This window comes from Podarcis muralis, chromosome 7, assembly GCF_964188315.1.
Source record: "Podarcis muralis chromosome 7, rPodMur119.hap1.1, whole genome shotgun sequence".
NCBI lineage: Eukaryota > Metazoa > Chordata > Lepidosauria > Squamata > Lacertidae > Podarcis > Podarcis muralis.
In genome coordinates this window covers 75652097-75677455 of record NC_135661.1, presented here as the reverse complement: position 1 = coordinate 75677455, position 25359 = coordinate 75652097, and the positions used below count along the sequence as shown (strand labels likewise).

General features: G+C 47.4%; 1 protein-coding gene across 1 annotated transcript in view; it reads left to right on the top strand.

Annotated features, from left to right (window-relative positions):
• The window catches only part of LOC114602333 (sialic acid-binding Ig-like lectin 13), a 29763-nt gene extending 5195 nt beyond the window's left edge, over positions 1-24568 (top strand). The window contains exons 3-10 of the mRNA XM_077932149.1: positions 58-435; positions 2104-2388; positions 3417-3464; positions 5186-5443; positions 7288-7584; positions 11934-12036; positions 20959-21049; positions 22657-24568. Of these exons, the coding sequence (XP_077788275.1) occupies positions 58-435; positions 2104-2388; positions 3417-3464; positions 5186-5443; positions 7288-7584; positions 11934-12036; positions 20959-21049; positions 22657-22860 (1664 nt within the window). The 3' untranslated portion in view covers positions 22861-24568. The remainder of the gene's footprint in view (positions 1-57; positions 436-2103; positions 2389-3416; positions 3465-5185; positions 5444-7287; positions 7585-11933; positions 12037-20958; positions 21050-22656) is intronic.
• Positions 24569-25359: the final 791 nt, after the last annotated feature.

The window sequence follows — 25359 nt, the reverse complement described above, 5'->3', positions numbered from 1 at the left end:
GAGGAGTGGGTGTTCTGGAATAGGCTGATGGAGTTTCTTATTGTCTCCTCCACACAGGTGCTCAATGCCTTCCAGGGTACAACCTGACGGTCCCCCCTGAAGTGAGAGTACAGGAGGGGTTCTGTGTCGTCATCCCCTGCAAATTCACTTACCCAGCATCGACTGTCACCAGTGGTGTTGGATTGCATGGATATTGGTATACCGTAGGCAGCAAAGCTTATGATGATCCAGTGGCCACCAATGATGGGAGGAAATATATAGAACATTTCGCTCTCAATCGCTTCCTTCTGTCGGGGGACTTGGAACAAGGAGACTGTTCCCTCACCATCAACGATGCCCGCAAAAGCTCCGATGAAAGAGGATACTATTTCAGAGTAGAGAAAGGCACAATAAGATTTAGCTACTCAGATTTACCTACATTAGTGAAAGTGGCAGGTGAGTGGCTGGAAGGATGCCTGGCTCTCTGCTGTCTGTCTGTCTGCCCCTGAGCCTTTGGGTGAAGGAACCTGTCTCAGCACTCTTGCCCTCACCGCCAACACGGCCAGAGCGACCTCACCCTGCCTCGGAGCCAAGCAGTGCCTGCCCATTCACACAGGGGGAGCCCAGCCAGACAAACTGGCACTTGTCGGGTGCAAAGAAGGTGTCTGGCACCCCCAGTGTGGCCCAGCGCTGTGCTCCTCTCTACAAGCATTGGTATCACCTACGCTGGGAGAGAAGCACCAGGAAATTAAAATCTGCTGTGTATGAACCGACACATCTACCTGTGCTTAAAACCCCCCAATTAATCTAACCCGTTAAGACAGCTTGGGAAAACACTTGGCTTTGCAAGAATTTTCTGTATTTCTTCCAGAGTACTGGAAAAAGCCCTTGAGATTCTGAGCATTGTTTGCTGTTATACAGTTGTACCTTGGTTCTGGAATGCCTTGTGACTTGGGCGTTTTGGCAAACCCGGAAGTGAGTGTTCTGGTTTGCAAACGTTCTTTGGAACCCGAACGTCCGATGAGGCTTCCGAACGTTTTGGAAGTCGAACAGAGTTTTGGAATGGATTCTGTTTGACTTCCGAGGTACCACTGTATTCTAATGGATCATGGAATATTGCTTTATTTGATATAAGTTAGAGTTGCCATACGTCCAGGATTTGGTCATCGGAAACAGTGCCCAGGCGGAAATCACTGGAACATCCAGGAAAATCTGGATGTATGGCAAGCCGTGTCAGAAGTGTATATTTTGTTGAATTTTCTTAAAAATAGCTCAACAACTTTGACAAAGTTTCACTTCCTGAAATATGGCAACCCTAATAAAAGTTGTTAGTTTTAAAGTTACGTTCTTATTATGACTTTTTTCCATTGGATCAGATTATTATGTGTGTGATCTTTGCGGTCTACTTTGTTGTTTCTTCAGCTTGTAAACTGCCTTGCGTATAGTAATATAGAAAGTATATGAATTAAAAATGAAAATGAAATGGAACAGAGAGCTCACACCCACTTCTGTCTTTCCCATGCCTGGAAAACATGTATCTGAGTGGTTTTCTGCTTGTTCCATATTTTCTAGGAGGGCTCTGAGTGGCTTTGCCTTGACCCCACCACTCCCCCCCAGAAAGCATGCTCTTCTGCATTAAATCAGAACAAAAGGCAATCTGGGGACAACCCGCTTGCCATTTGCTCTGAATCAGTGCTGGATAGTGGGTTTTCCCGGGAGAAAGTGGGGGGGGGGGGACGCAAGTGTGGATGAGATCAAATGCTCACTGAAAAAAGACTGACTCTCCATGTTGGTGCATCCCTCAGCCCATTCTTCTGCCCATGGAATTAGCAAAGCTCCTTTCCCCACTCATCACTTATCAGCCCCCATTTCCATGCCCCTTTTCTTGCTCAAAATACCCCACATTGCCATAAAGGTGCTCAGAATTCCAGAGCTGTGCAGATAAGGATGCATGTCAAGTCTCCAACAGAACTAATATAGCAAAGGATCATGGCTTTAAAGAGCAACAACAAATTATCAGAAACCCGTTATCTCTTTTTCTGAAGTGACGCCAATGGCCATCACAAATATAAGGCTGGTTGAGGTCGCTATATACTTATGCATCTTCTTTTTCCATAGATCCAGAGAAACCTGAAATACAGATACTGGGAAAGCTCCGGGCAGGACATCCAGTGAATATCAGTTGTACAACCCCAGGAAGTTGTTCTTCACAGGTGAACCTCACCTGGGGAGGCGTTTCTGTAGCCAACGAATCTAGGACCACAAGCGAGCTGACAAATGAAATCAAGGTTTACGGTACCTTCATACCCTCAATTGCAGACCATGGCCAGAATCTCACCTGCAATGCCAGCTACAACCAAGGGACCCATCCTGTGCAAACAGAGGAGAGGATCCAGTTGGACGTCAGCTGTGAGTGACTCTGGGTGTTGTTGTTGTTGTTGCTGCTGCTGCTGCCGTTTTAAACACCAAACTTCTAATCTAGCTGAGCTGGAATTGAAACGACTTGGGGGAAAGACTTGTTAAGGGAACTCTAGCTCAATTTTGCCTAGAAGAGTTGTGAGCCATGGCGCTCACTCTCTTGCCTCTGAGGGCAGGTCCGTTGTCTGGCCTTTGCCCCTGGGCACCCCTTTTGTGGGGGTCCTCTTCCTCTTGTTATGTTTCAGGAAGAGTCAGGCCACCCGAGACAGCCCAGTGTGCTTAACTATGAGTTAATTACAGTCACAAGCTAATTCAAGGCAAAACTATGAAGCAGACAATCTGAGGCAAGGCTAGAGAAGTACAAAGCAACCTGCAGCCCCCCAGATGTTGGTAGCATCTATCTCCCTTTAGCCCCAACCAGCATGACCAGTGGTGAGGAATGGTGGGAGATGGAGTCCATAAAAATCTGGAAGGCCACAGGATCCCCTATAGTGTCTATGACACATTTTTCGGGGGGGGGGGTATTAGAAGTACCCCACATTATCTTTATATTGCAAGGCTCACCATAACTTTCAGCTGGAAGGATCAGAATGCTGGAGAAGGTCACTTTTTTGGTCTTCTAAACCAGCAATGCCATCCATATGCAAAGTACCGGACAGGAAAATGGCCATGGATGTTGGTCATCTGTTGCAGAGAGGGGAACCACCAGCCCACCTAGATTGACTACAACTCCCATCAGCCCCAGCCAGCATGGCAGATGCTTAGGAATGATGGGAAGTGCAGTGTGACATCTGGAAGGCATCAGGTTCTCCATCTCTGTGCAATGATGATCAGAGGACAAAGTGGCAAAACCTTGACTGGGTGGGCAGGTGAAGCAGGTTGCATGTGGCCCCCAAAACTACTTACAGAGAAAGATACTTGTGAATGCAATATCCTAGGATTAGAATCTCTCCCTGCCTTTGCTAAATCCCCACTTGACAGGGCCACTCCCTCACAGGGCTTGTGCTTGCCTTTTACAGACCCACCGATGCTGTGGTTCAGTGGGATACTTGAACGTCCTGGTGAAAGTAAGTATTTTACGTATTTGTTAGCCATTATACAGACCATGAAAATAAATATGGCTGCCTAAGCCATGGTAGCCACATGGTAGCATTAAATGTATGTGAGTCTATTTGTGTGTGGATTTTGCTTGTTTTTAAACCACGGACTCTTCAATGGATAAGTGGCAGGATGCTGTCAGCGGCTGTTAGCTGGTTGCCCAGGAAAGTACAAAGACGAGGAAAAGTTTCTTGCAGTCCTTTTTTATTTCAATCTTTACAGAGTGAGGCTCTAGAACCCAGCCTCTTGGATGATGGCGTTGTCCCAAATGAATCTCCACGCCCCTTCTCTCCCGCTTCCTCATTCGTCATCATCATCACCTCCTCTATGGGTGCTGCTACATGCCCTCTGTCTTCGAGCTCTTTGCTCTCCTACTTTCAAGGCTTGCCGGGTTCTGGGAGATGGTGGGTCTCAAATGCTTTCTAGTGATAACGTATCAGCCAGCTGCTGCTGCGGCTCTGCCTCCTCCTCTCCCATTATTTCCCAACTTTCCCCCTCATCTGCCTCTGAGCTGCGACCTCCCTCAAACCCCTGTTGTAAATCTATACTGTCTTCCTCTTCCTCCTCCCTGGAAGGGTCAGGATGGGGAGGCAATCTCCACAACTCCTCATCCTCTGCCCAGTCCCTGACAATAAGGTTCTGCCAGTGGCAGACCTTGGCATCTCAAATTTCGGTGTTCTGTGTGCCAAAATCCGACCCACCACTCCGCCTCTCACCTTCACTTGGATGCCATAGCTGCATCACCTACTGTGGTCCCCTGGAAGCTCAGTGCTCAGTACAACCGCACTGGTCACGCTCACCTAGATCCACCTTTGGTTGTGTGCCTTGAAAGTAAACACTGCCCAGTAAATAAGATGTTACACTTGAGGAGCAAGAGAGAGTGATGCTTTGCCCCAAGGCAGGCATATGTCCCTAGTCAATCACTGAGACCACCTTGGGGAGCAGCATTACTGCTCCCACATGGATCAGAAGCACCACCAGTGCCATTTTCCTAGAAAAAGAGGTGCCAGAACTCACCATGAACATTCTCTTAGAATGGCAATGGTGTCCACCTGAGAGGTGCCGGAACTGAGTTCCGGGGAGTTCCTCAGAAAAAGAGCCCTGAGCACCACTCATGTTAATGAGGAATCGTGTCCTCAGTTTTGTGGGCCCAGCTCATCAGAACTTCCTCCCTGTGGAAACCAGATAGGCATCATCCCTGTTATATTTCAGGTGCCTGGTTCAAATGGTTTTCTCCCCAGTAGGCTTTGCTCCATGAATGTTGCTGTGATGTTTCAATCTCCTGATGTTTCAATCCCTCATGTTCGGTTTATGTTTTAGATGGTGTAAATATTGTATGCTTTTTATTTCGTGAACCACTTTGGGACCTAGATAGTGAAAAGTGGGACCTGAATTTTTTAAAAATAATTCGACTCTCACTTCTACCATGGATCCTTTGTTTGTCATTGGGTGCTGCAAACACCCAGCCTTTGTTTCCTGTCTGCAAAATGGGGATTTAGAAGATTTGGCAGCCCAACCATTATTTGAAACATTGTCCTCCTCTGACAAGCAAGCTGCCATCTCTTTATTTTGTGTTGCATCTGGAGGTGGTTGGATAAGAACTGTTTTCTTTGACTGGGATGGGAGGGCGGCCAGACCAGAAGCTTGATAACCGCTGTGGCATCCCACTGTCCTGTTTGGAATCTTGCAGGTCGGAGAAACTTCACAGATGCTTCCCATATCGAAGTCCAAGAAGGTGACTCCATCACGTTGTTCTGCGGGATAAAGAGCAACCCCTCAGCCAATGCGACCTGGATGACAAAGTCACAAAAGACCGCTGGTTGGGAATCCTCCAGAACCAATAGCCTGACAATTTCGAATGTGAAGCTGGCAGACAAAGGGGGGTACAAATGCCGTGCATTGAACACAGAGGGCGAGACTGATGCCACCTTCCAGCTCTATGTAGCATGTAAGGAAGACAAAACTGGGGTTCATGCAGTGGGGTGCTGCTGAGAGATAAAATAAAACCTTTCAAGGAGATTCAGACATGGTAGAGGATATTGTTGGGAATGTTGGGGATGACTCCCGAACTCCTTGCTACAACGGGGCATTGTTGTGGCAAATATGGGGAATTAGCTAGGTATATTGCTGCAAAAGACATCAGGTTGCACCGGGAAACCTCTTCCTGCATGACTAGTGCTATTGGGATTTGCTCCTGTGCATTTCCCAGGCGATGGAATCACCCTTTGAATTTCCCCACTCCATGTCAGGAAGACTTCATACAGGCCTTGGTTACACACATACGGCTTGTCCACACTCCTGCTTGTCTCATGCCTAGAATACATGGGTCTGAGTGGTTTTCCACTTGACTCATGCTTTGTAGGGACAGGTCTGAGTGCATACTCTCCCATGGAAATCAGTACGTGTGTCGTTTGATGCTGCGCTGCCACACAAGTTAGCTGGTTTGCGCAGGAGCATCTTTGGGTGCCATGCTCTTGCAGGAGCCAGATGACTCGCATGAGAGCACAAGACCGCTAGAAGTGCCCGCTGTAAGCACCAACTCACCCTCCTTCCAGAGCTTGGCGGTGGCACTGGGACATTCCAGGATCAAATCGGAAGCTGGGATGGCTTCTGTAGTTCTGGGATGTCAAGGGGAAATTGCAACACTTGAAGGACATGTGAGTGGTTTTCCCTTGGCCCTCTCCTTTCCAGGGAAAACCCATTCTTTAGTGCTAAATCGGAGCAAACGTCAGTTCAGAGAAAACCCAAATTGCCTTTTGCTCCAATTGCGTGGTAAAGAGCTCTTTCCCCCAGGGGAAGCAGAGGGACAAGAGTAAGTGTGGATTAGCCCAGAGGCTCTCTATTCCCACCACACAGAAAAATCACAGGGCTCACAGATCTGATTTTGCTTTCTTGGTCACATTTTGGGAATCACTGGCCTAGCAGAGGGGATTTGCCTCTCTTGATCTCTTGATCGCAAAGTGAAAAAGGAAAAAAAGCTGCTAGGGCCACAAATGCAGCCAGAGTGATGTATCTGGGCCAGAAACCATATCGAGATGGGTCCAGGAAATGGATGGCTCAAGTTCATCAGTTTATTGTTCGAGTCAAAGGCCATGACAAGCTTGTATTAAGCAATAGTATTGATAAAATAATACAGAACATACATCCATAATATAAAAATCCATAATATAAAAAAGGCTTTTCAAAGTTCCTGAGCATTAAAAGGCAGTTTCCTTTGTGCATCTCTGACAACTCCAATTCTAATGTTATTTCTGCCTTTCAAAAACCCAGTTTGCCAACATCCATGATGTAAGAGAGAGAAGTTAACAGAGACACTAACAAACTCAAATCCATCTTCACTGTTAGAGCGCATGCTTTGCATTCATAAAGTGGATCCCCAGGTTTTTCCTGAGAGCCATACCCACTGCTACAGCGTAGAGAGGATAGCCAACATGGTATACAGAGCCAAAAGACGATTGGGCTGTTGTTGGAACTACAGTGGTACCTCAGGTTACATACGCTTCAGGTTACAGACTCTGCTAACCCAGAAATAGTGCTTCAGGTTAAGAACTTTGCTTCAGGATGAGAACAGAAATTGTGCTCTGGCGGCGTGGCTGCAGCAGGAGGCCCCATTAGCTAAAGTGGTGCTTCAGGTTAAGAACAGTTTCAGGTTAAGAACAGACCTCCGGAACGAATTAAGTACTTAACCCGAGGTACCACTGTAATAGTCTGGCCTTCTTGGAGCAAGAGGAAACTAGAATAAGGGCTGGCACAAGATCCTGACACTGATCATTCTGTTTCATCCTTTTCCAGACAGCCCCAGGCCATGTGAACAGGATAATTCCCGATGCTGGAGAGATGGCAATGGATTCCAGTGCAACTGTTCCATCTGCTCCTATCCTGCATCTAAAATTCAGTGGCAAGTGAATGGGAAGAACTTGGAGGGGAACAACTCCGATGAGACCATGAAGGTCACTTCCTGGAATAAGACGGAAGAAGCCACCAGCACTTTGCACTTGACAGGGAACTTGGATGGAGAGCAGCATATTGTCTGCCTTGGAACCAACCCCGGCGGACAGATCCCCTTGAAGTTCTTTGTGGCTAGTTCAGGTAAGTCTCTGGGATGCAGATCGGTCCAATAGTCTCTGGGATGCAGATCCGTCCTAGAGCCCTGCTTTAGATAGCAGCCACACTTAAAGTAAAGGTAAAGGTACCCCTGCCCGTACGGGCCAGTCTTGACAGACTCTAGGGTTGTGCACCCATCTCACTTAAGAGGCCGGGGGCCAGCGCTGTCCGGAGACACTTCCAGGTCATGTGGCCAGCGTGACAAAGCTGCATCTGGCAAGCCAGCGCAGCACATGGAAACGCCGTTTACCTTCCCACCAGTAAGCGGTCCCTATTTATCTACTTGCACCTGGGGTTGCTTTTGAACTGCTAGGTTGGCAGGCGCTGGGACTGAGCAACGGGAGCGCACCCCGCCGCAGGGATTCGAACAGCTGACCTTTCGATCGGCAAGCCCTAGGTGCTGAGGCTTTTACCCACAGCGCCACCCGCGTCCCTAGCAGCCACACTTAGGGTTGCCATATTTCAAAAAGTAAAAACCAGGACACCCCGAAAGCCTTTGAAATCCTGGTCGTATGGCAGCCCTAGGCACACTCACAAAATACATACAGGGTTGCCAAGTGATGCTGCACTCAAACCCCAACTTTTGGAGGAAAAAGTGAAAACACCATATTTATTGAATACTTTTCAGATAGTCAAGACCGCTGCAGAATTCTGTAGTAATGTATGAGTCTTAACAAACATACGGGGCTTTTTTTCATCCAGAACTTACCGGAACTCAGTTTCGGCATTTCTCAGGACGGTAATAGATGGAGGACACAGAGCTGCTACAGATGAACTGTTTATGTAGCATTCATCCTGATTTCCTTACGGAAAGTTAACACAGTGGTTCAGCTACACCCAGTTTTTATTGAGCATTTGCTCTTATTTGTTTATGGGGCACTGATAGGACAACAAGCCTTAGTCCTGATTTTCATGTGGGGCCTTGACATGGCTTTCTGTTAAACATTTATCCACCCCACTCTGTTGGGTGCATTTTGCTATCAATTTCCCAACTGCAAAAAGTAGTCCATTGTTTAAAAAGTGGGTTTGTTGCATTAGGGCACCAGAGCACCTTAACATGTTTTAATTGTGCAAATCTACATTTCCAGTATGTGCTCAGATCCCTGTCCCAAAACAGTAGGTCTGGTTGCCCCTGCAATCCTTCCATAGAATGACAAAGTGACTGAACTAAGGTTAGCTTTTGGTTGTCCCCCCACCCCACCCCACCCCAAAGAAGCCAGCCAGAGCATGAAGACAGGATCCAACTGTGCCTTAAAGACAGGGTGATAGTGCCTTATTTCAATTCTGAGCGGCAATGAATTCCTACAAAGAGAGGCCTCAGTCTTTGGGATTGCTTGGCAGCTGCGATGATTAGCCTGGAAGCTTACCTTTCCCCCACCTCTGTCTCAGTGGGCTGGGAAATGCACTCTGCATATGTTCAGAGGCACCCATTTCTTTACTCACATCCTGTGGCCTTGAAAGCAGCTCCTAGGGGCTGGTCCCTGGCTGAAATGAAGCCCCAGCTTGTCATGTGCTTCAAAATGAGGTTTTTATGACCCACTCTCCAATCTCCTAAAGAGCTTTCGGCATCTGGCCTGCAGGCAAACCCAAGTGCGGTTTTTATTAAGTGTATCTGTGTTAATAACTTTAATTTTAGAGATAAATGATTGCCATTAGAATAATTTAGTACTGTAGTATTAAAAGTTTATTATTTTCTTCTAATGGCCGGGGGGGGGGGGGGGGAGAGGGGGAGAGAGATTATCACCAGTACTTCCATGTATTTATTTTTTAATTGAAGAGATAATGCCTTCGATCTTTTAAAATCATCACAATGATTTTAAGTGCTATTTTAATGGGGGATAATGCTGGCAATTACCGCTCATTTAATGCTAGACGGATCACTGGAAGATGCAGATGCATGTGGTAGATGCTGCTTTAGGAGAGCTGTCGCAATGGAGTGGCGGCCAAGATTGCAATCTGATGCTTATTTGGGTTTCCTGCATAGCAGGGGGTTGGACTAGATGACTGTTGGGGTCCCTTCCCAGGCTACAATTCTATGACACCCTCTTCCTTTGTATGAACTCAATGGCACCTGCTTCTGAGTAGGCTTGTGGAGAATTTCACTGGAAGAGGCGTGAGCCCCGAAGTTGGGGTGGGCACAGATACATTAACCAAGAATGAAGTAGTGCATCTCTGCAAAAGAGGGCATATTTGCATAAAATTCAGATACGTAAATTTCCATGCCTATCTGCAAATTTAGGGGGAATCTGTGATTTAAATAAAATACAATACATCTCACCATAGTCGGGAAGATGGATCCAGTGACTTGCGTATCAGTTCAGTCTGTTGTTTCTTGGGCAACTTCAAGGCAATACAATTTCAGGGCAATAAGGACTCCACTCTCTATCTGTGTAGGGTTTACTCCTCATACAGATGCAGTTGAAACTTTTCCCTGTTTAGGGAAGTTTTTAATGTTTGATGTTTTATCATGTTTTTAATATTCTGTTGAATATTAATATATTACTACTACTACAGGGACGCTGGTGGCGCTGCGGGTTAAACCACAGAGCCTAGGACTTGCCAATCAGAAGGTTGGCGGTTCGAATCCCCGTGATGGGGTGAGCTCCCATTTCTTGGTCCCTGCTCCTGCCAACCTAGCAGTTCGAAAGCATGTCAAAGTGCAAGTAGATAAATAGGTACCTCTCCGGCGGGAAGGTAAACGGTGTTTCCGTGCACTGCTCTGGCCAGCGGCTTAGTCATGCTGGCCACATGACCCGGAAGCTGTACGCTGGCTCCCTTGGCCAATAAAGTGAGATGAGCGCCGCAACCCCAGAGTCAGCAACAACTAGACCTAATGGTCAGGGGTCCCTTAACTTTTACTACTACTACTACTACTACTACTTCGGAGAGAGCAAGAGGACATCTCCGTCCATGGTTTTCGAAGGCAACCGGCAACCTTAGGGGATTGCATGCCTCTGCCATCTACAAAGGGGAATTGGTTGGAGACTCAATTAGCCAGTGGAGGCTATTTCATGGAGCATCTCTGGCATAGCCCCACCTAGCTCAACCTGCTCTCAGCTATTCCCTACCTACCTGCTTCATTACGGACACTCAAATGGTTCTGCCTGTCATTGGTTCTGGCAACCCCCACGGTTGGGTTCATTGATTTGATGGGCACCAGCCGCTGCTGGCAGGGGCATCGCAAGGAGTGTGTGGGGGTGCGGTCCACCTCGGGTGTCATGCCTGGGTGTGTGTGACAAAATCCACCCAGGCGGATCGTCGTGCTGGCACTCACACCCCCAGTGGGCGGATTTTCATGATTGGTGCAATTGTTGTTGTGAAAATTCGCCTGCTGATTGTGCAAATATGCCTGACGATCAGACTGGCACCCTCCGACGGGTAGCATCCACACCCTCCAGCAGACAGCGCTCGCATCCCTGGTGGACAGTTTTATGTGATCACCCAGGGGTAGGCAACCTAAGACCCGGGGGCCGGATGCGGCCCACTTGCCTTCTCAATCCAGCCAGTGGATGGTCAGGGAATCGGTGTGTTTTTACAGGAGTAGAATGTGTCCTTTAATTAAAAATGTATCTCTAGGTTATTTGTGGGGCATAGGAATTTGTTCACCCCCCCCCCAAAAAAAAATATAGTCCGGCCCACCACATGGTCTGAGGGATGGTGGACTGGCCCACGGCTGAAAAAGGTTGCTGACCCCTGCGACCGCCTATGGGTGGTTGGATTTTTGTGGGTGGTGCTGACACAGATGCATTTAAAATGTGATCTAGTGCTGACACAGATGCATTTTAAATGTGATCATCGGTCGGATTTGCACAATCTACGGGTGTATCTGTTTCACGACCAACCCTCCCTAAAAACAGGTCAACAACTTTAGGGTACCATCCCTAAAAAAAGCTCACCAGGTAAATTTTTGCACTGGGTATCACCTGACCTTGCTTGCTACGCCTCTGGCTGCTGGTTACCACACTGCCTTCCTTCCTCATTAGCATTTCCTGCCATGGCTGCAGCAATGCTTTTCAATACCAGTTGCTGGAAGCCACAGGAGGCGAGAGTGCTTTTGTGCTCAGGTCCTCCTTCCCAGATGTATCTGGGTGGCCAATGTGAGAACAGGATCCTGACTGGGCAATTGTCCTGATCCAGCAACACTCTTTTGAAGTCCTTAGCATTTTCTGCCTGAGGCACTGGCCTCATTCTGCCTATCGATAGTCCTGGGTTCTCTTAGCTCTTTGGGACAAACAGAAGTCACTTCAAACGTTGTGTTGAGATATTGGGGGGGGGGGGATGGAGAAGCTGGTTCTCTGTGGCTTCACCAGACCTGTTCTCCTCTGAACCAACAGGAGACTCTCTGAAATGGAACCTAATCAGTGGCGTATTGGGTGCCCTCGCCATGTTCGCTGTCGTCATGCTGATCGTTATCATCGTCGTTCTGATTTCCAGAAGGTAAGTAACAGTTAGCATCTGTCTGTTTCCGTAGTACTTGAGGAGAGCGGAGTCTCTTTTGCACTGGGCGTTGATGGAGAGGAAGGCTCCACCTGGAGTGAATTTTTGGTTCGGTACTATGTTGAAACGTCATCACCAGTGTTGTGGCTGAGCAGACTCTAAGCCAATCACTGCCTTGCACCTTCAAGGAAGGTGGATGGTGGTGGTGCTTTGTGGCTTGCAAAAAACTGCGCATTTGTGCTGGCCTACTCTGCAGAGCTTTCCAGACACTCATCTTTCCTCCGGGAGACTGATCAGGCATGACACAGCCGCTTGGTGTCGCCCTAGCAAGTGCCGCTGGCAAATGACTATTGTCCAGCAATCAGTCTGCTGATTTGAAGCCTGGGAATTGTCAGGTTTTTGCAGCGATCCTGGCCATTGGGATGCACAGGTGGTGAGGCGTGTGAGCTCTCAGCCCAGGAGGTCAAGAGGCATGTAAAATAGTCCAGATTAGACAGGTATCTGGTCCCAGAGCCAGCGGCTGCTCTATTCCCCATCCCTGGATTAGGGTGTGTGCATGGAATACATTCTATTATTACAGTTTTGTTATTATTTCCTTGGCTTTTCATTAGTTGGGTTTGCTAGCCTTTGTTAGGCATTTGGGCATATTTAAAGACGGGGCAAAATGTTAGTCAATAAAAGCAATACGCGGAATATATAAATGTGCTTTTTTTTTGTACTGGTATGTGGCCTCCGAAGAACTGCCCATAAGGGAGCATGAAATAATAATAATAATAATAATAATAATAATAATAATAATAATAATACCCCACCCATCTGGCTGGGTTTAAATATGAGGTTCCCAACCCCTCGTGCAAAGAGTTTGCGCTACACTGAAGCACATGGGAAGCATAGCATTTGGGAACATAGGGGAACCTGGGGCTACCTTTGAAGGTGACCCGGAAACTGCAATTAATCCAGAATGCGGCAGCTAGACTGGTGACTGGGAGTGGCTGCCGGGACCACATAACAGAGTGGCTGGGGAAACTCAGCCACATGGGTGGGGTATAAATTATTACTATTATTATGATTAACCTCCATAAGATATTGGACACCACTTCCCATCACCCCTGACCACTGGCCATGCGAGAAACATTGGGAGGGCCACAGAGACCCCTTCCCTGTGAATGGGTTTTCCCCCTCATATACATGGCGGGGAGAAAGTTGGTTGGCTTTCTTTCTCTTTCTCCTCCTCCTTGCTTAGATGGTTTTAAAAGAGGATGAGAGAAGTTCAGGAGGATAAGGCTATTCCTTGCAATTGGCTCCTGATCATAATGGCTCAACAACTTGCCCCCCCCCCAACTTTGCCAAAAATGCTCAACAATTTCTGTGTCCAGATTTTCACTTTTTGAAATATGGCAACCCTAACCAAAGGAAGGGCTAACATGAATGGTAACTGATTGAAGAAGCAGGAGGAAGGAAGTAAAGCCTGATGGAGAAAACACAATCTGCAGGTTGTTATTTAGGAAGGAATCACAGAGGGAAGACTAGGGGCTCATCCCCACCTCTGTTTGCCCTGTAGCTTTCCCCTGGGGAAAACCCATGGCTTAGCGCTGAATCGGAACAAATGGCAATCAGGTTTTCTGCAGATTGCTGTTTGTTCCGATTTAGTGCTAAAGAACAGGTTTTCTGGGGGAAGGTGTCAGGGCAAAGGCAAAACCTCCTGGACCCATGCCTAGAAAACCTGTGATTTTTTGGCACAAGACAACTGGAAGTGTGGATGAGCTCTTCATTATCTTTCTGCCTACTGCCCCTCACTGGTTCAGGCAATTTATTGCAAGTGTTATTGCCTTAATTGCAACACTTTGGACTCATGCACAATTCTGCTCATCCGATGCCTAGATAGCACGGGTCAGAGCGGTTTCCCCCTTGTCCCACTTCTTTCCCAGGGAAAACCCGCTCTCTAGTGCTCAATCGGAGCAAACGTCAATCCGGAGAAAACCCCAAATGATGTTTGCTCTGATTTGCTTCTCCAGGAGAAAGCAGCGGGGCAAGAGGAAGGGTGGATCAGCCCTCAACGAAAGCCCTGAGGAGGCTTTCTGAGCATTTGAGCCAACCCAAATGCCAACTCCAGCCAGCTGCTCTGCCTCCCCTAGGGGCCCAAATAAAATAAACCACCTTGGGGAAAGCAGCCAGCAGGGGGGTGGAGGTGCAAAGGCAGACATGAGACAGAGAGGCCTGGTCTAGGTGTGCTGTTTTTACCGACTTCCACCATGTCAAGCAGGTGTGCTTCCAAGATTAAGTGCATCCCTGCTTCAAAAAAATTTCCTACGTGGGGTTCATAAGTCCTGGAGGGTGAAAATTGGCCCTTGGGGATCAGGAGACCGAGGGGTTGCACAGTAGCAAAGCAGCCTAAAAAGGTACAAAAATGCACATTCAGATGTTACCTATACTGTTTTTATTGACCCGTTTCAACTTTTTAGCCCATCAACCATGCTTCTTTAAGATTAGTTGCACAAGCATCCTTTGTATTTCCTATGGAAGCTGACCTCTTCCTCTTTTGTCTTTCCGCCGTTTGCAACATCTCAGTCTCGCTAATATATTCCTCCCTCCCTCTGCCTCTTTCTCCTTTAATTCAAGTATGAAGAAACTGTTATGAATCCCTCCACATATAGGCTTTATTAGTTTCTCATACAGTTAGTTTATTCTTCTCGGGAGTATTATTAAGTCTGAAAAATCCCCTTAGTTCATCAGTACGCAACCTCGTTGTCTGACAGTAACAAATTATTTAATTTCCTCGAGCAAAGTTGCTCTTATTTATAATTGATCAAGTTAAATGTGTTGCAGTCGGTTTATATACTGAGGCATCTATTGGGAAGCTGGCAAAAGCTATTTCTTATGTGGGGAAGAAATCAGACATATGAAATCTGCCTTACTGCTCAACCTGGTTTACGCAATCATACCCTGACTTAGAACTCTTATGCTCTTGGAGGCAGAATGTCTCTGAATACTTGTTGTTGGCTACCACAAGGGAGGAGAGGGTGGTTGTGCTCAAGTCTTGCTTGCAGGCTTCCCAAAAGCATTAGGCTGGCCATTGTGAGAACAGGATGCTGGTCTTCTGCCTGATCCAAAGAGTTCTTCTTTATCTCTTTGTGTTTTGCACAAGCCGAGGGAGAATGCAAGAAGCATTAACTACAGCTTTCTGTTAAGTCCAAACTGGGGAAACTGAAACAAGATTGGTTTCCTAAGTCAACTTTTCACCCATGGCTACATACCCTGGTTGTTTGGAAGCCAATAACCATGGTTTCCTGGTGCAGAAGACACGGGAACCATGGTTAGCTGATCACCTCCTCTCCTGTTCTACTTCCACTGCAGAGCACAGGAGTGGGATTGTGCCCTTGTGCTTGGATCCTGTTTGTGGACTTTCCATAGGCATCCGGTCAGCCACTGTAAGAACAAGATGCTGGGATGATGGGCCTGATCCTGCAGAGCTCTTCTTATGTTCTGCAAGGGAGGGCAGCAAAATGAGGGCAAAGGGACTGCATGCAACTCATTGCATTTCTTGGCTTATTGAGTCAGGATTTGATTGTCCAAACTTGGCCACTGACCTATTTAGCCTCACATTATATTCTGACAAGAAGGGCGGGTGGTGCTGTGGCCTAAACCACTGAGACTCTTGGGCAGGCATAGGCAAACTCGGCCCTCCAGATGTTTTGGGACTACAACTCCCATCATCCCTGACTACTGGTCCTGTTAGCTAGGGATGATGGGAGGGCCGAGTTTGCCTATGTCTGCTCTTGGGCATGCTGATCAGAAGGTCGGCGGTTTGAATCCCTGCGACGGGGTGAGCTCCTGTTGCTCTGTCCCAGCTCCTGTCAACCTAGCAGTTCAAAAGCACGCCAGTGCAAGTAGATAAATAGGTACCGCTGCAGTGGGAAGTTAAACGGCGTTTCAGTGCGCTCTGGCACTGGTCACGGTGTTCCATTTTTTAAAAAAAGCTGGAGGGCCTAGGGCAGCTTTCCTCAACTTGATGCCCTCTTTATGTTGTTCGCTTTCAGCCCCCATCATCCCTGACCCTTGAACAAGCTGGCTGGAGGATGAGGGACTTGTTGGAGAGGAATTACAGCTCAGTAGTGAAGGTTCAATCTCTGGCATCTCCAGGTTGGGAAACTCCAGGCCTGGAACCCTGAATAGCTGCTGCCAGTCAGTGTAGGTGATACTGACTGACCAATGTTTCTCACTTGGTCGAAAGCAGCTTCTGATGGGCACCAGCTTCTGGAGGGCACCAGGTTGAAGAAGGCTAAGCTAGTGACTGAACCAGGGACCTTCTGCATCTGCTCTACTAGATGCATCCTCCAATTATTAGAATCATAGAATTTTAGAATTGGAAGGGACCCCAAGGGTCATCTAGTCCAACCCCCTGCAAAGCAGGAATGCTTCATTTTTTTAAAAAAAAATGTATTTTATTGATTTTTAAGAAGGCTTCCTTAGGTACATTGGAGCAGCAAGCCTAATGTCTATAAAGTTGGAGTCTTCTAGGCATCGCTTGCTTAAGAAACATTGTACACCTTTATTAAACACTTTAGAAGCATGAAATGTTATAAACATTACTCTGACCCAATCTGCCAACATAAGTGACCCATAACACTCTTCATTTCTCGACCTATCAAAGTGTCTCCTTCTATGAAGTCTAATAAAATATCGACCTCGTTTTCCAAACCTCCCTCCTTCTTTCTCCCCTGTTTGTGATTTGGTGCGTGAGCCCACAGAAGCATTAGTTTCGCTCAGGAATAAATCCTCCTTCATCAAGATTCTCCCTTCCTTGTCAATATATTGATAGACTACAACATATTTTACATTGCAAAAATCCAAGTTGGCTTGTTTCCCCCGCATGCAGATTGTTTGACACAGTAGTAACTGGAGATGAAAATGTCTCCCTCGATTTTAATTTTGTAATGAATTCTGGTGCCTTCAGCCTAAATCAATATGCATTTCCTGAATTATTAACGTAGTCTTACTTTCCTTGCATACCTTTTGAGAGGGAGAGAAATTCTCCCTTACTTATCATGTTATGTAACAACCCAGGAGAAGTCAGAAAGTAAATCAGGATCTTCTAGTAAATCTCTGGGTGATTTGCAGTAGATCACCAGGGTTTTCAGACTCCCAGTTATTTTAATTACTGTAACAATAAAAAGGCAGCCCTAGCCACCATCAAGTTGCAACTGCCTTCTAAATTAAACTGCTGGGATGAAGAAAGCCTGAGAGGAAAACCTGGAATGGATTCTTATGTAGCAGGACTGTAAGCTTGGTGCCAGCGCTGAAGACATGTTATTGGGATCTGCATGCGCTCAGAGGCACCCTGTTTGTTAATTCTATATTGCCCCATTTGAAGCAACTACTTACACAAGGCTTCAGTTGCTGCGTCTTGTGGTCCTAGTAACACCTCTAGTATTAAACATTGTGGTTCTAGCAAAATAAATAAATCAATCAAATCCCAAATAGAACTGAAATCTCCATGCCCCAATTAAATCCATTTAGTGTTTTTAGAATGCATTTAATCAGTGGTGCCTTGTGCCCAATGAAACCAGTAGGGGGGCAGGCAGGGAGCCCAACAAAAAGGCGGAGCCAGAGCCCCGGGTGGGAGGAGCCAACTAATTCTACTTTTGTCCCGATGAGTTCTACAAAGGCAGCACTGAGTAAGGAGGAGGAAGGGGGGGGGGTAAAGGGACCCCTGACCGTTTGGCACAGTCGCAGGCGACTCTGGGGTTGCAGCGCTCAACTTACTTTACTGGCTGAGGGAGCTGGTGTAAAGCTGGTCATGTGGCCAGCATGACTAAGCCGCTTCTGGCGAACCAGAGCAGCGCACAGAAACGCCGTTTACCTTCCCGCCGGAGCGGTACCTATTTATCTACTTGCACTTTGACGTGCTTTCGTACTGCTAGGTTGGCAGGAGCAGGGACCAAACAATGGGAGCTCACCCCGTCACGGGGATTCGAACCGCTGACCTTCTGATCAGCAAGCCCTAGGCTCTGTGGTTTAGACCACAGCGCCACCCGCGTCCCTCAAGGAGGAGGAAGCTGGCTGCCAATGGACTGGTTTGTAAGTAAGAAGGCAGGTGGTGGTGGTGGTGGGGCCCTGGCTCAGATCAGACTGAGGCTGTGGGGCAGTGCCCCATTTGCCCTCGCAGAGCAGCCTCCTCTGCATGTGATCACACTTGTAACTAATGGAGGCAAGAAAACTGCAACAAGGAGCAGGAGGGTGAACTATACAACAGGTGCAAGGAAGTTGCATCATGGGCCCAAGCATGGAGAAATACGGGGAGGCATAACAGAGTCCTGCTCCTCCATCTTCCGGCGGTGTACAGAGGTGCAGGCAAGTCCCCAAGCTGTCTCTCCTTTTCTCCCTACTGGACCAAAGGACTAAGGACTATGACAGTGCATGTCCTAGGGTCAAAAGAGACTTCTGTCATGTTTGCATTCAAGCAATGCGCCTGGGGTAAGAGAGTAGATCTGTCCCCATAGAAGAAAGTAGAAGAAAATAATATACTACATGACTGCAAATGATTTTCCTCTATCAGTGGGAGGATTACTAGTGCAGCATTTGCTGTTCTTTCTTGTTTGTCTTATTTATCTGAACACAGAGCATACTCATGAATAATCTTTCAAACAATTCCAGGAAATCACTGCAAAGTTTTCAATTAACCCCCCCCCCCCCAATAAAACCATTTCTATCAAAACAGAACCTCAAAGTGTTATCCGTATACAGTGGTACCTTGGTGGTCAAACGGCTTGGCTCCCGAACAAATCAGCTGCTGAACGCTGCAAACCCGGAAGTGAGTGTTCCGGTGTGCGAATGTTTTTCGGAAGCTGAACGTCCAACATGGCTTCCACGGCTTCCGACTGAGTGCAGGAAGCTCCTGCAGCCAATCGGAAGCTGCGCTTTGGTTTTCGAACCGTTTGGGGAGTTGTACGGACTCCCTGAACGGATTACATTTGAGAACCAAGGTACCACTGTACTTGTTTCCTTTGGTTACTTTATCTGTTAAGAATTTCCCCCACTTTCTCTCTTATCTCAAAGTAATCCCCAGTCAAAGAGATAGGCAGATGCTTTGTATGTCTGCACCAGGGACTAGCCATTTGGGATTATTCCATTTTGTTTGCATAGCAGCATCTTTGGAATTGTGGTTCTGAAACCAAACCAAGGCATCTCATGTTTATAAGAATAAGGTAAAGGTAAAGGTACCCCTGCCCGTACGGGCCAGTCTTGACAGACTCTAGGGTTGTGCGCCCATCTCACTTAAGAGGCCGGGGGCCAGCGCTGTCTGGAGACACTTCCGGGTCACGTGGCCAGCGTGACAAAGCCGCATCTGGCGAGCCAGCGCAGCACATGGAAACGCCGTTTACCTTCCCGCCAGTAAGCGGTCCCTATTTATCTACTTGCACCCAGAGGTGCTTTCGAACTGCTAGGTTGGCAGGCGCTGGGACCGAGCAACGGGAGCACACCCCGCCACTGGGATTCGAACCGCTGACCTTTCGATCGGCAAGCCCTAGGCGCTGAGGCTTTTACCCACAGCGCCACCCGCATATATTATAAGAATATACACTGTTAATTCTCAGAGCTGCTTAAAGCAGCGTTACTCATTCACAAGGCTTCCCACTAAACTAGCCAATAATCTTTTCCAGGTCTTCTGCTAAATTTTCTCCATCCACTTCAGGTAAGCCTCTTGACTTGAACATATCTCTCTCACACCCTGTTGTCTAATTCATCATTGTTCTCTTCTAACCACCTTTTAATCTTCTTGGTCACTTACAATCTCAACTACTTTTGTAGCCGAATCAAAACTTCCCAAATTTTGCTTCTATATACATGTAACCTCTCTCCTCATCTCCTCCAGCTCTTTGTTTATGATGTCAGGATTTTCTGTCAGTCTCTTTCTGGCTGCGATCCAGAACACACTTTCCACCTCTGATTCTGTGATTTCTTTGAAATCTGGGTTCACTACTGAATAACATGCATAGGACCAGATTGCGATGTACATAGCCTTGATTCCAGCATTGCCTTATCTCTCTCCCACAATTTGGGGCCAAGCCATCTCATTGATATTTGTGTTTTCCTCACCCTGGCCTTTGCTGGCCTGTATAACTCTTACTTTTTTCCCTTCTTTTTTTATTTATTTTAGGGTTCCCCATCTCCTTTGGTATATGAGGAATAGCAGGCATGGTGTCAGAGTTTAGGGCTTGTACAGCACTTAAAAGAGACATGAGATCATTTCCTTGGGGAGATGGTGGCTGCATTCACATGGCAGTCTATTCTGCTCTCCCAACATTTCCCTGCTAATTTCCGCATTACACTTGTGTGTATCACCTCTAGAAATATAGCAGAATATAGCAAAAGTCTAGAGCTTGTTTTTGTGTTTTTTGCTTCTGCAAAAAAAGATGTTTTTGCAAATAACTGAGAAATGAGCGCTAAACTTGTGCTATAGTCGGCTACATTCTGGGAGTGGCTTACACATCGTGTGGAAGCTCGAATATAATGCAAAAATTAATGGTTGGGGAAATTCTGGGGAAATAGAATGAACTGCTGTATGAATGCAGATGGTGAGTGTCTGGAACAGCTCCTGTAACAAGGGAAGAAATTGGAGTTTCTCATCTGTGCACACTAAGCATTGCAAGTTTTGACTTCCACCAGCGGTGGCTGGTGCCAGGTTTGTAAGTAAGAAGGCAGGCAAGTGGGGGCTGACTGGGATTGCCCTAAGAGACCAGCCTCCACCAACTTACACCACTGCAGCTTAAGCCGATGCTAAGATTCAGCACTCCTGTCCCTGTTGTGTGCATGTTCTGGACATTAAAAAGAAAAAGGAAAATGGATTGAGGAGTGGCATGAGCCAACTGGAGGTGGCGTGAGGTCAGTTAAATGAAAAGGGGATGAAATTTCTCTCTGCAGGTACCCAAAGGACAGAAAACCTTTGACTGCCTCAGAATCTATCGCAAAGCCCTTGACTCACGTCCACAGCGAGCTTTCCCCAGATGTCAAGGTCTGTAGCACCTGCCTCTCAGCTGTCACATTTTAAAAGTCCACATCAGCACATTGATAGCATGCAGTCCAAAGTTGTGTTCAGGCAGGGTGGAGGGTGGTGGTGGCAGTGGCAAATGCCAGCCTCACCCCCCCCCCAAGTCATCATTTTCATGTACACGTCCCCTGTCCCTGCTCAATCCCTGACCTTCCTTGTGCTGCATAGAGAAGACCTCCATAGGGAGTTTCGGTTGGCATCCGTCTGTCTCAGGAGATGATGAAAGAGTAAGTCTTTGAGGGTGAAGTCAAACCATTGGGAGAGTTACAGTGCCTGCTGTGGCTGTAGGGCAGAGACGTGTAGGGGAGAGACATGTTTTGCTGCAGCTGGGGCAGATGAAGGCGTCTGGTTGTTTGCCGCTGCAGATGCAACGCACAGCATTTCTTCTCTCTGTACTCCTCCCAGCGGTCATTACTGTTGGTCACTGCTGTGGATATACAACCTGACTACCTGTCTCCAGGTGCTGCAAGGGATTCCCACACAGCGGGGTTGATGCCACATTTGCAGTTGAATCCCTTGAACAATGGGGGACCCTGCTTTATCAGATTGCACGTTGCAGGGAGAGAAACCTCAGTCTTGGAAGCTGATTGTGGCCCTCCAAGCCCCTTGGGACTCTGCAGTGGCAGAGCGAGCCGATTGGGCGCCTGGGGCGGTGTGTGTGGCCTGCATCCAGGGGCGGGGCCAGCCGCCCATGGGGAGGGGCAAGCCAGTGCAGGACCACCGAGGAGTCTGCCTGCCTCCTCCCACTCAGCCGCCCTACAGCTGGGGGGGGGGAGGCAGTGGGCAGACCATTTGGGGCAGCCTGATGGTGTCTAAGCCATTGCGTCACTCCCAGGTGAGACACGTGGCTTGGGTGTGCTGCAGGCCCCACAGTGAGTGCCACCTGGCATTTTGTCACCCCCCTCAGTGGTGACACCTGGGGCAACCCGCCCCCACCACACCCCCTTCCTCCGCCCCTGGAACTCTGCCCAGACCCCATTGACCCAGCTCATGCCTCTCACAGCTCTACACCCTCCTGTAGTGAGTTTTCCTGCCTGGGATGTTTCCTTGAACTGTGAATTTTCACCTTGCTTGTCGGGCTGGAGAATGGTTACACACATTTTTTACACTCCCGCCACTGGGATGCTGCCCCCAAAGGGCTTCCCACAAGGCATGTGTCCCTTGGGTGGAAAAAAAGTTCCCAACTCTGGACAGAAATCATTCCACTTGTGTTCAAGGAAAGGTTTATAGGTTCCTGGAGCAATACGAGGAAAATCAGGGACTGAGCAAAGGCAGACATGAGGACACTGGGAATGGGGCTTGTGCACATCACCACGGCCTCAGATAACCATGCATCCCTTCATTCATTCACAGAGATTAAACCTGAGTTTTGTTTGTTTCTAATTTAAAAGCAAAAAGCTTCGAGGGCCTTTTAAGTTTAGAAGTAAAGCAAAGAAGGAAGAACGTGCTCAAGATTTGGGGGAGGGAGAACCTGTTTGTTCTTAAGTTTCGCAGTCCAGGTTACGGATAAGCTTTAAAGTAGCTCAATCCTGGGTTTTGCATAATGTTTGCTTGTTGTTTTTCACCAACAGCGTAACAGCCACACTGTCCCTAATCCAGACGAAGGCAAGGACGTTCCAGAAGATCAAGAGAAGTTTGATGAATACCCCGACCAAATCTCCAACGACCCCGAAGAGTTGCATTATGCATCTCTCAACTTTGGTGAACTGAAATGTTTACCAGAACCCACTTCAGAAGAATCCAAGTCAGATTATGCTGAAATCAAGAAGGTCTAGTCTGCAGATGTTGAAAGAGGAGCCGGAGAGGCAGGTTTAAGAGGATTTCTCAAGTCTAGTTGACACTGTGAACAAAGGAGGTCACCTCCTGGTTCTGATCTGCTGTCTGCCCTCCGAAGAAACCTCTTCCTCATAGTGTGCATGTGTCAATTACCCTTCCTGCTCTTGTCCATTTCTCTATACCCCCTTTGGGGGAAGCACAGGCTGCCCATTGTTTACTCTGAAACGTGATCTGCAGCAAGTGAAGGAAGGGGAAAAGGGGCCTGTAGCTTTGTGGCACAGCACATGCTTTTCATGCGCAAAGCCCTGGGTACAACCTTCCAGCCAAAGGTTCTGAGGTTTCAGGGGTGGGAGACGATGCCCACCTGTGATCCTTAGAAACCACCTCTTGTCAGTAAGGCCGGCCTGAACATTAGGCAGAGTAAGGTTTGCCTCAGGCGGCAAATGTTGAGGAGCAGCAGGGGCAGCCTCCTAGCTGTTTGCCAGTATTGAAGTAAGATTCAACTGCCACTCTGGGCAGTTCCTTTGTATAGAAAGCGGGGGGGGGGGGACCATCTTGTCCTATACCTCAGCAGCAAAATGTATTGGGACAGCTCTGGCCAATTGGAGCAAAGAGCATTTATTTTAAGGGAGCTTTGTAGGCTCAGTTGAGCCCTCTCCTGCAAAAAGCTCCACCCCCTGATTTTCAATGGGCGTCAAACTTGCTAAAAACAGAGGTGAGAGCCTGAGCAATGTCTCTACACCACCTCACTCGTGTCTCATCAAAACATAGGAAGATGTTTTCTACTGTGTCAAGCCATCTGTCCATTAAGCTTGGAACTGTCTACACTGGCTGATAGCAGAACTCCAAGGTTTTGGGCGGTGGGCAGTCCGTATCTGGAGATGTCAGGGTTGAACCCTCAATGCAGAGCAGGTGCTCTTCAAAAATTTGTGTGCACGCAGAGGACTTCTGAGTGCAGCCTTTTCGATTTCAGCCATGTGTTTCAGAAATAAGGTCTCAGGCTGAATATGTGTTATTCATTCTATAGGAATGGCATTGCAGGAATTAAGGCTGCAACACCGTGGTAGCTAGTTGAAGACTCCTAAGGATGCGGACAAGAGAGGATATTTTATTTAGGATAGCTGTTTCTAGCTGTCTTCATTTGCTAATAATCTTATTGTTTTGTTCTTTATGTAAACCGCTTTGAGGGTTTGCGACATTCGAGCGGTATATAAATATTGCGAAATGAACGAATAAAATCAACAAAGTCTTGCAGCTCCGCCTGCCAGTCAACCAAAGAGTGACATCTCACAGCACGTGCCTTTGTGCAGGCATTGATTTGCAGCCTGCTGCAGGCTTTGAAATGGAATCCTCAGAGTCCCAGTGTTGTTGTTTTCCATTAAAGAAAGAAACAACCAACCATATCACAAAATGCCATTTACTACAGACTCATAAATAACCACTTGTCCAATCGCCTATGGAAAGCCAGAGCTGCCTCTGGGGCAGTCTTGACTTTTGCAGGCTGGAATACAGTGGAGGCCAGTCCATTATGGGGACCTCAGCCTGCCTTCAGGCATGGGATGGGCAGGTAAAGATGTGGCTGGGGCCTCCTTGTCCACAAACCCCCTGCAGTTTAATAGATGAATCCCAGGATAACTCCCTGCGTGGGAATGACATCCTCCTCAAGGCCATTTGGATGCCTGTAAAAATTGCATTGTGCCAACAGTACGACTAGTTTCTGGTTTATTTATTTTTTTACTTGCCTCTAGTAAAAAATTGTCCTTTCCAGCTACAAGCACAAACACACACTCTTTAACTGCATTGTTGGCACGAATCCGATTAAAAGGTGTGTTCTCGTTTTGTTAACGATGCATTATAATCAGTGCTTTATTTCTGGAAAAATAGGGGCAGGTACTCACCATGAAGTTGTAACAGTAAATACAGTGGTACCTCGGGTTAAGAACTTAATTCGTTCTGGAGGTCCGTTCTTAACCTGAATCTGTTCTTAACCTGAGGTACCACTTTAGCTAATGGGGCCTTCCGCTGCCACCATGTGATTTCTGTTCTCATCCTGAAGCAAAGTTCTTAACCCCAGGTACTATTTCTGGGTTAGCGAAGTCTGTAACCTGAAGCGCCTGTAACCTGAAGCGTCTGTAACCCGAGGTACCACTGTATCACACTTTTTAACAGCAACAAAATTAGGTGCCAGTACTGCATACCCTGGAGAGAGAGGGGGGAAAGCACTGATTATAGTCCTGCTGTTTTTTTAAAAAAAACCTGCAAAACAAAGGATAAAAAAAGGATTCCAACGATGACTCAGAAATTGCAGGACACAGAAAGTACAAAAGGAATGAAGGAGAAATATCTTGCCCTGCCTTCTCTGGAAGAAAAGTGAGTGCTGGGGAGAGAGTAATAAAACCTTCTCTCCACCTGTCAATGTGTATTGGAATGCTTTGCGACGGTGCAGCCTGTGTGACGATTCCAATGGCCCTTTCCGCCGCTTGCTGCCCGGCACAAAC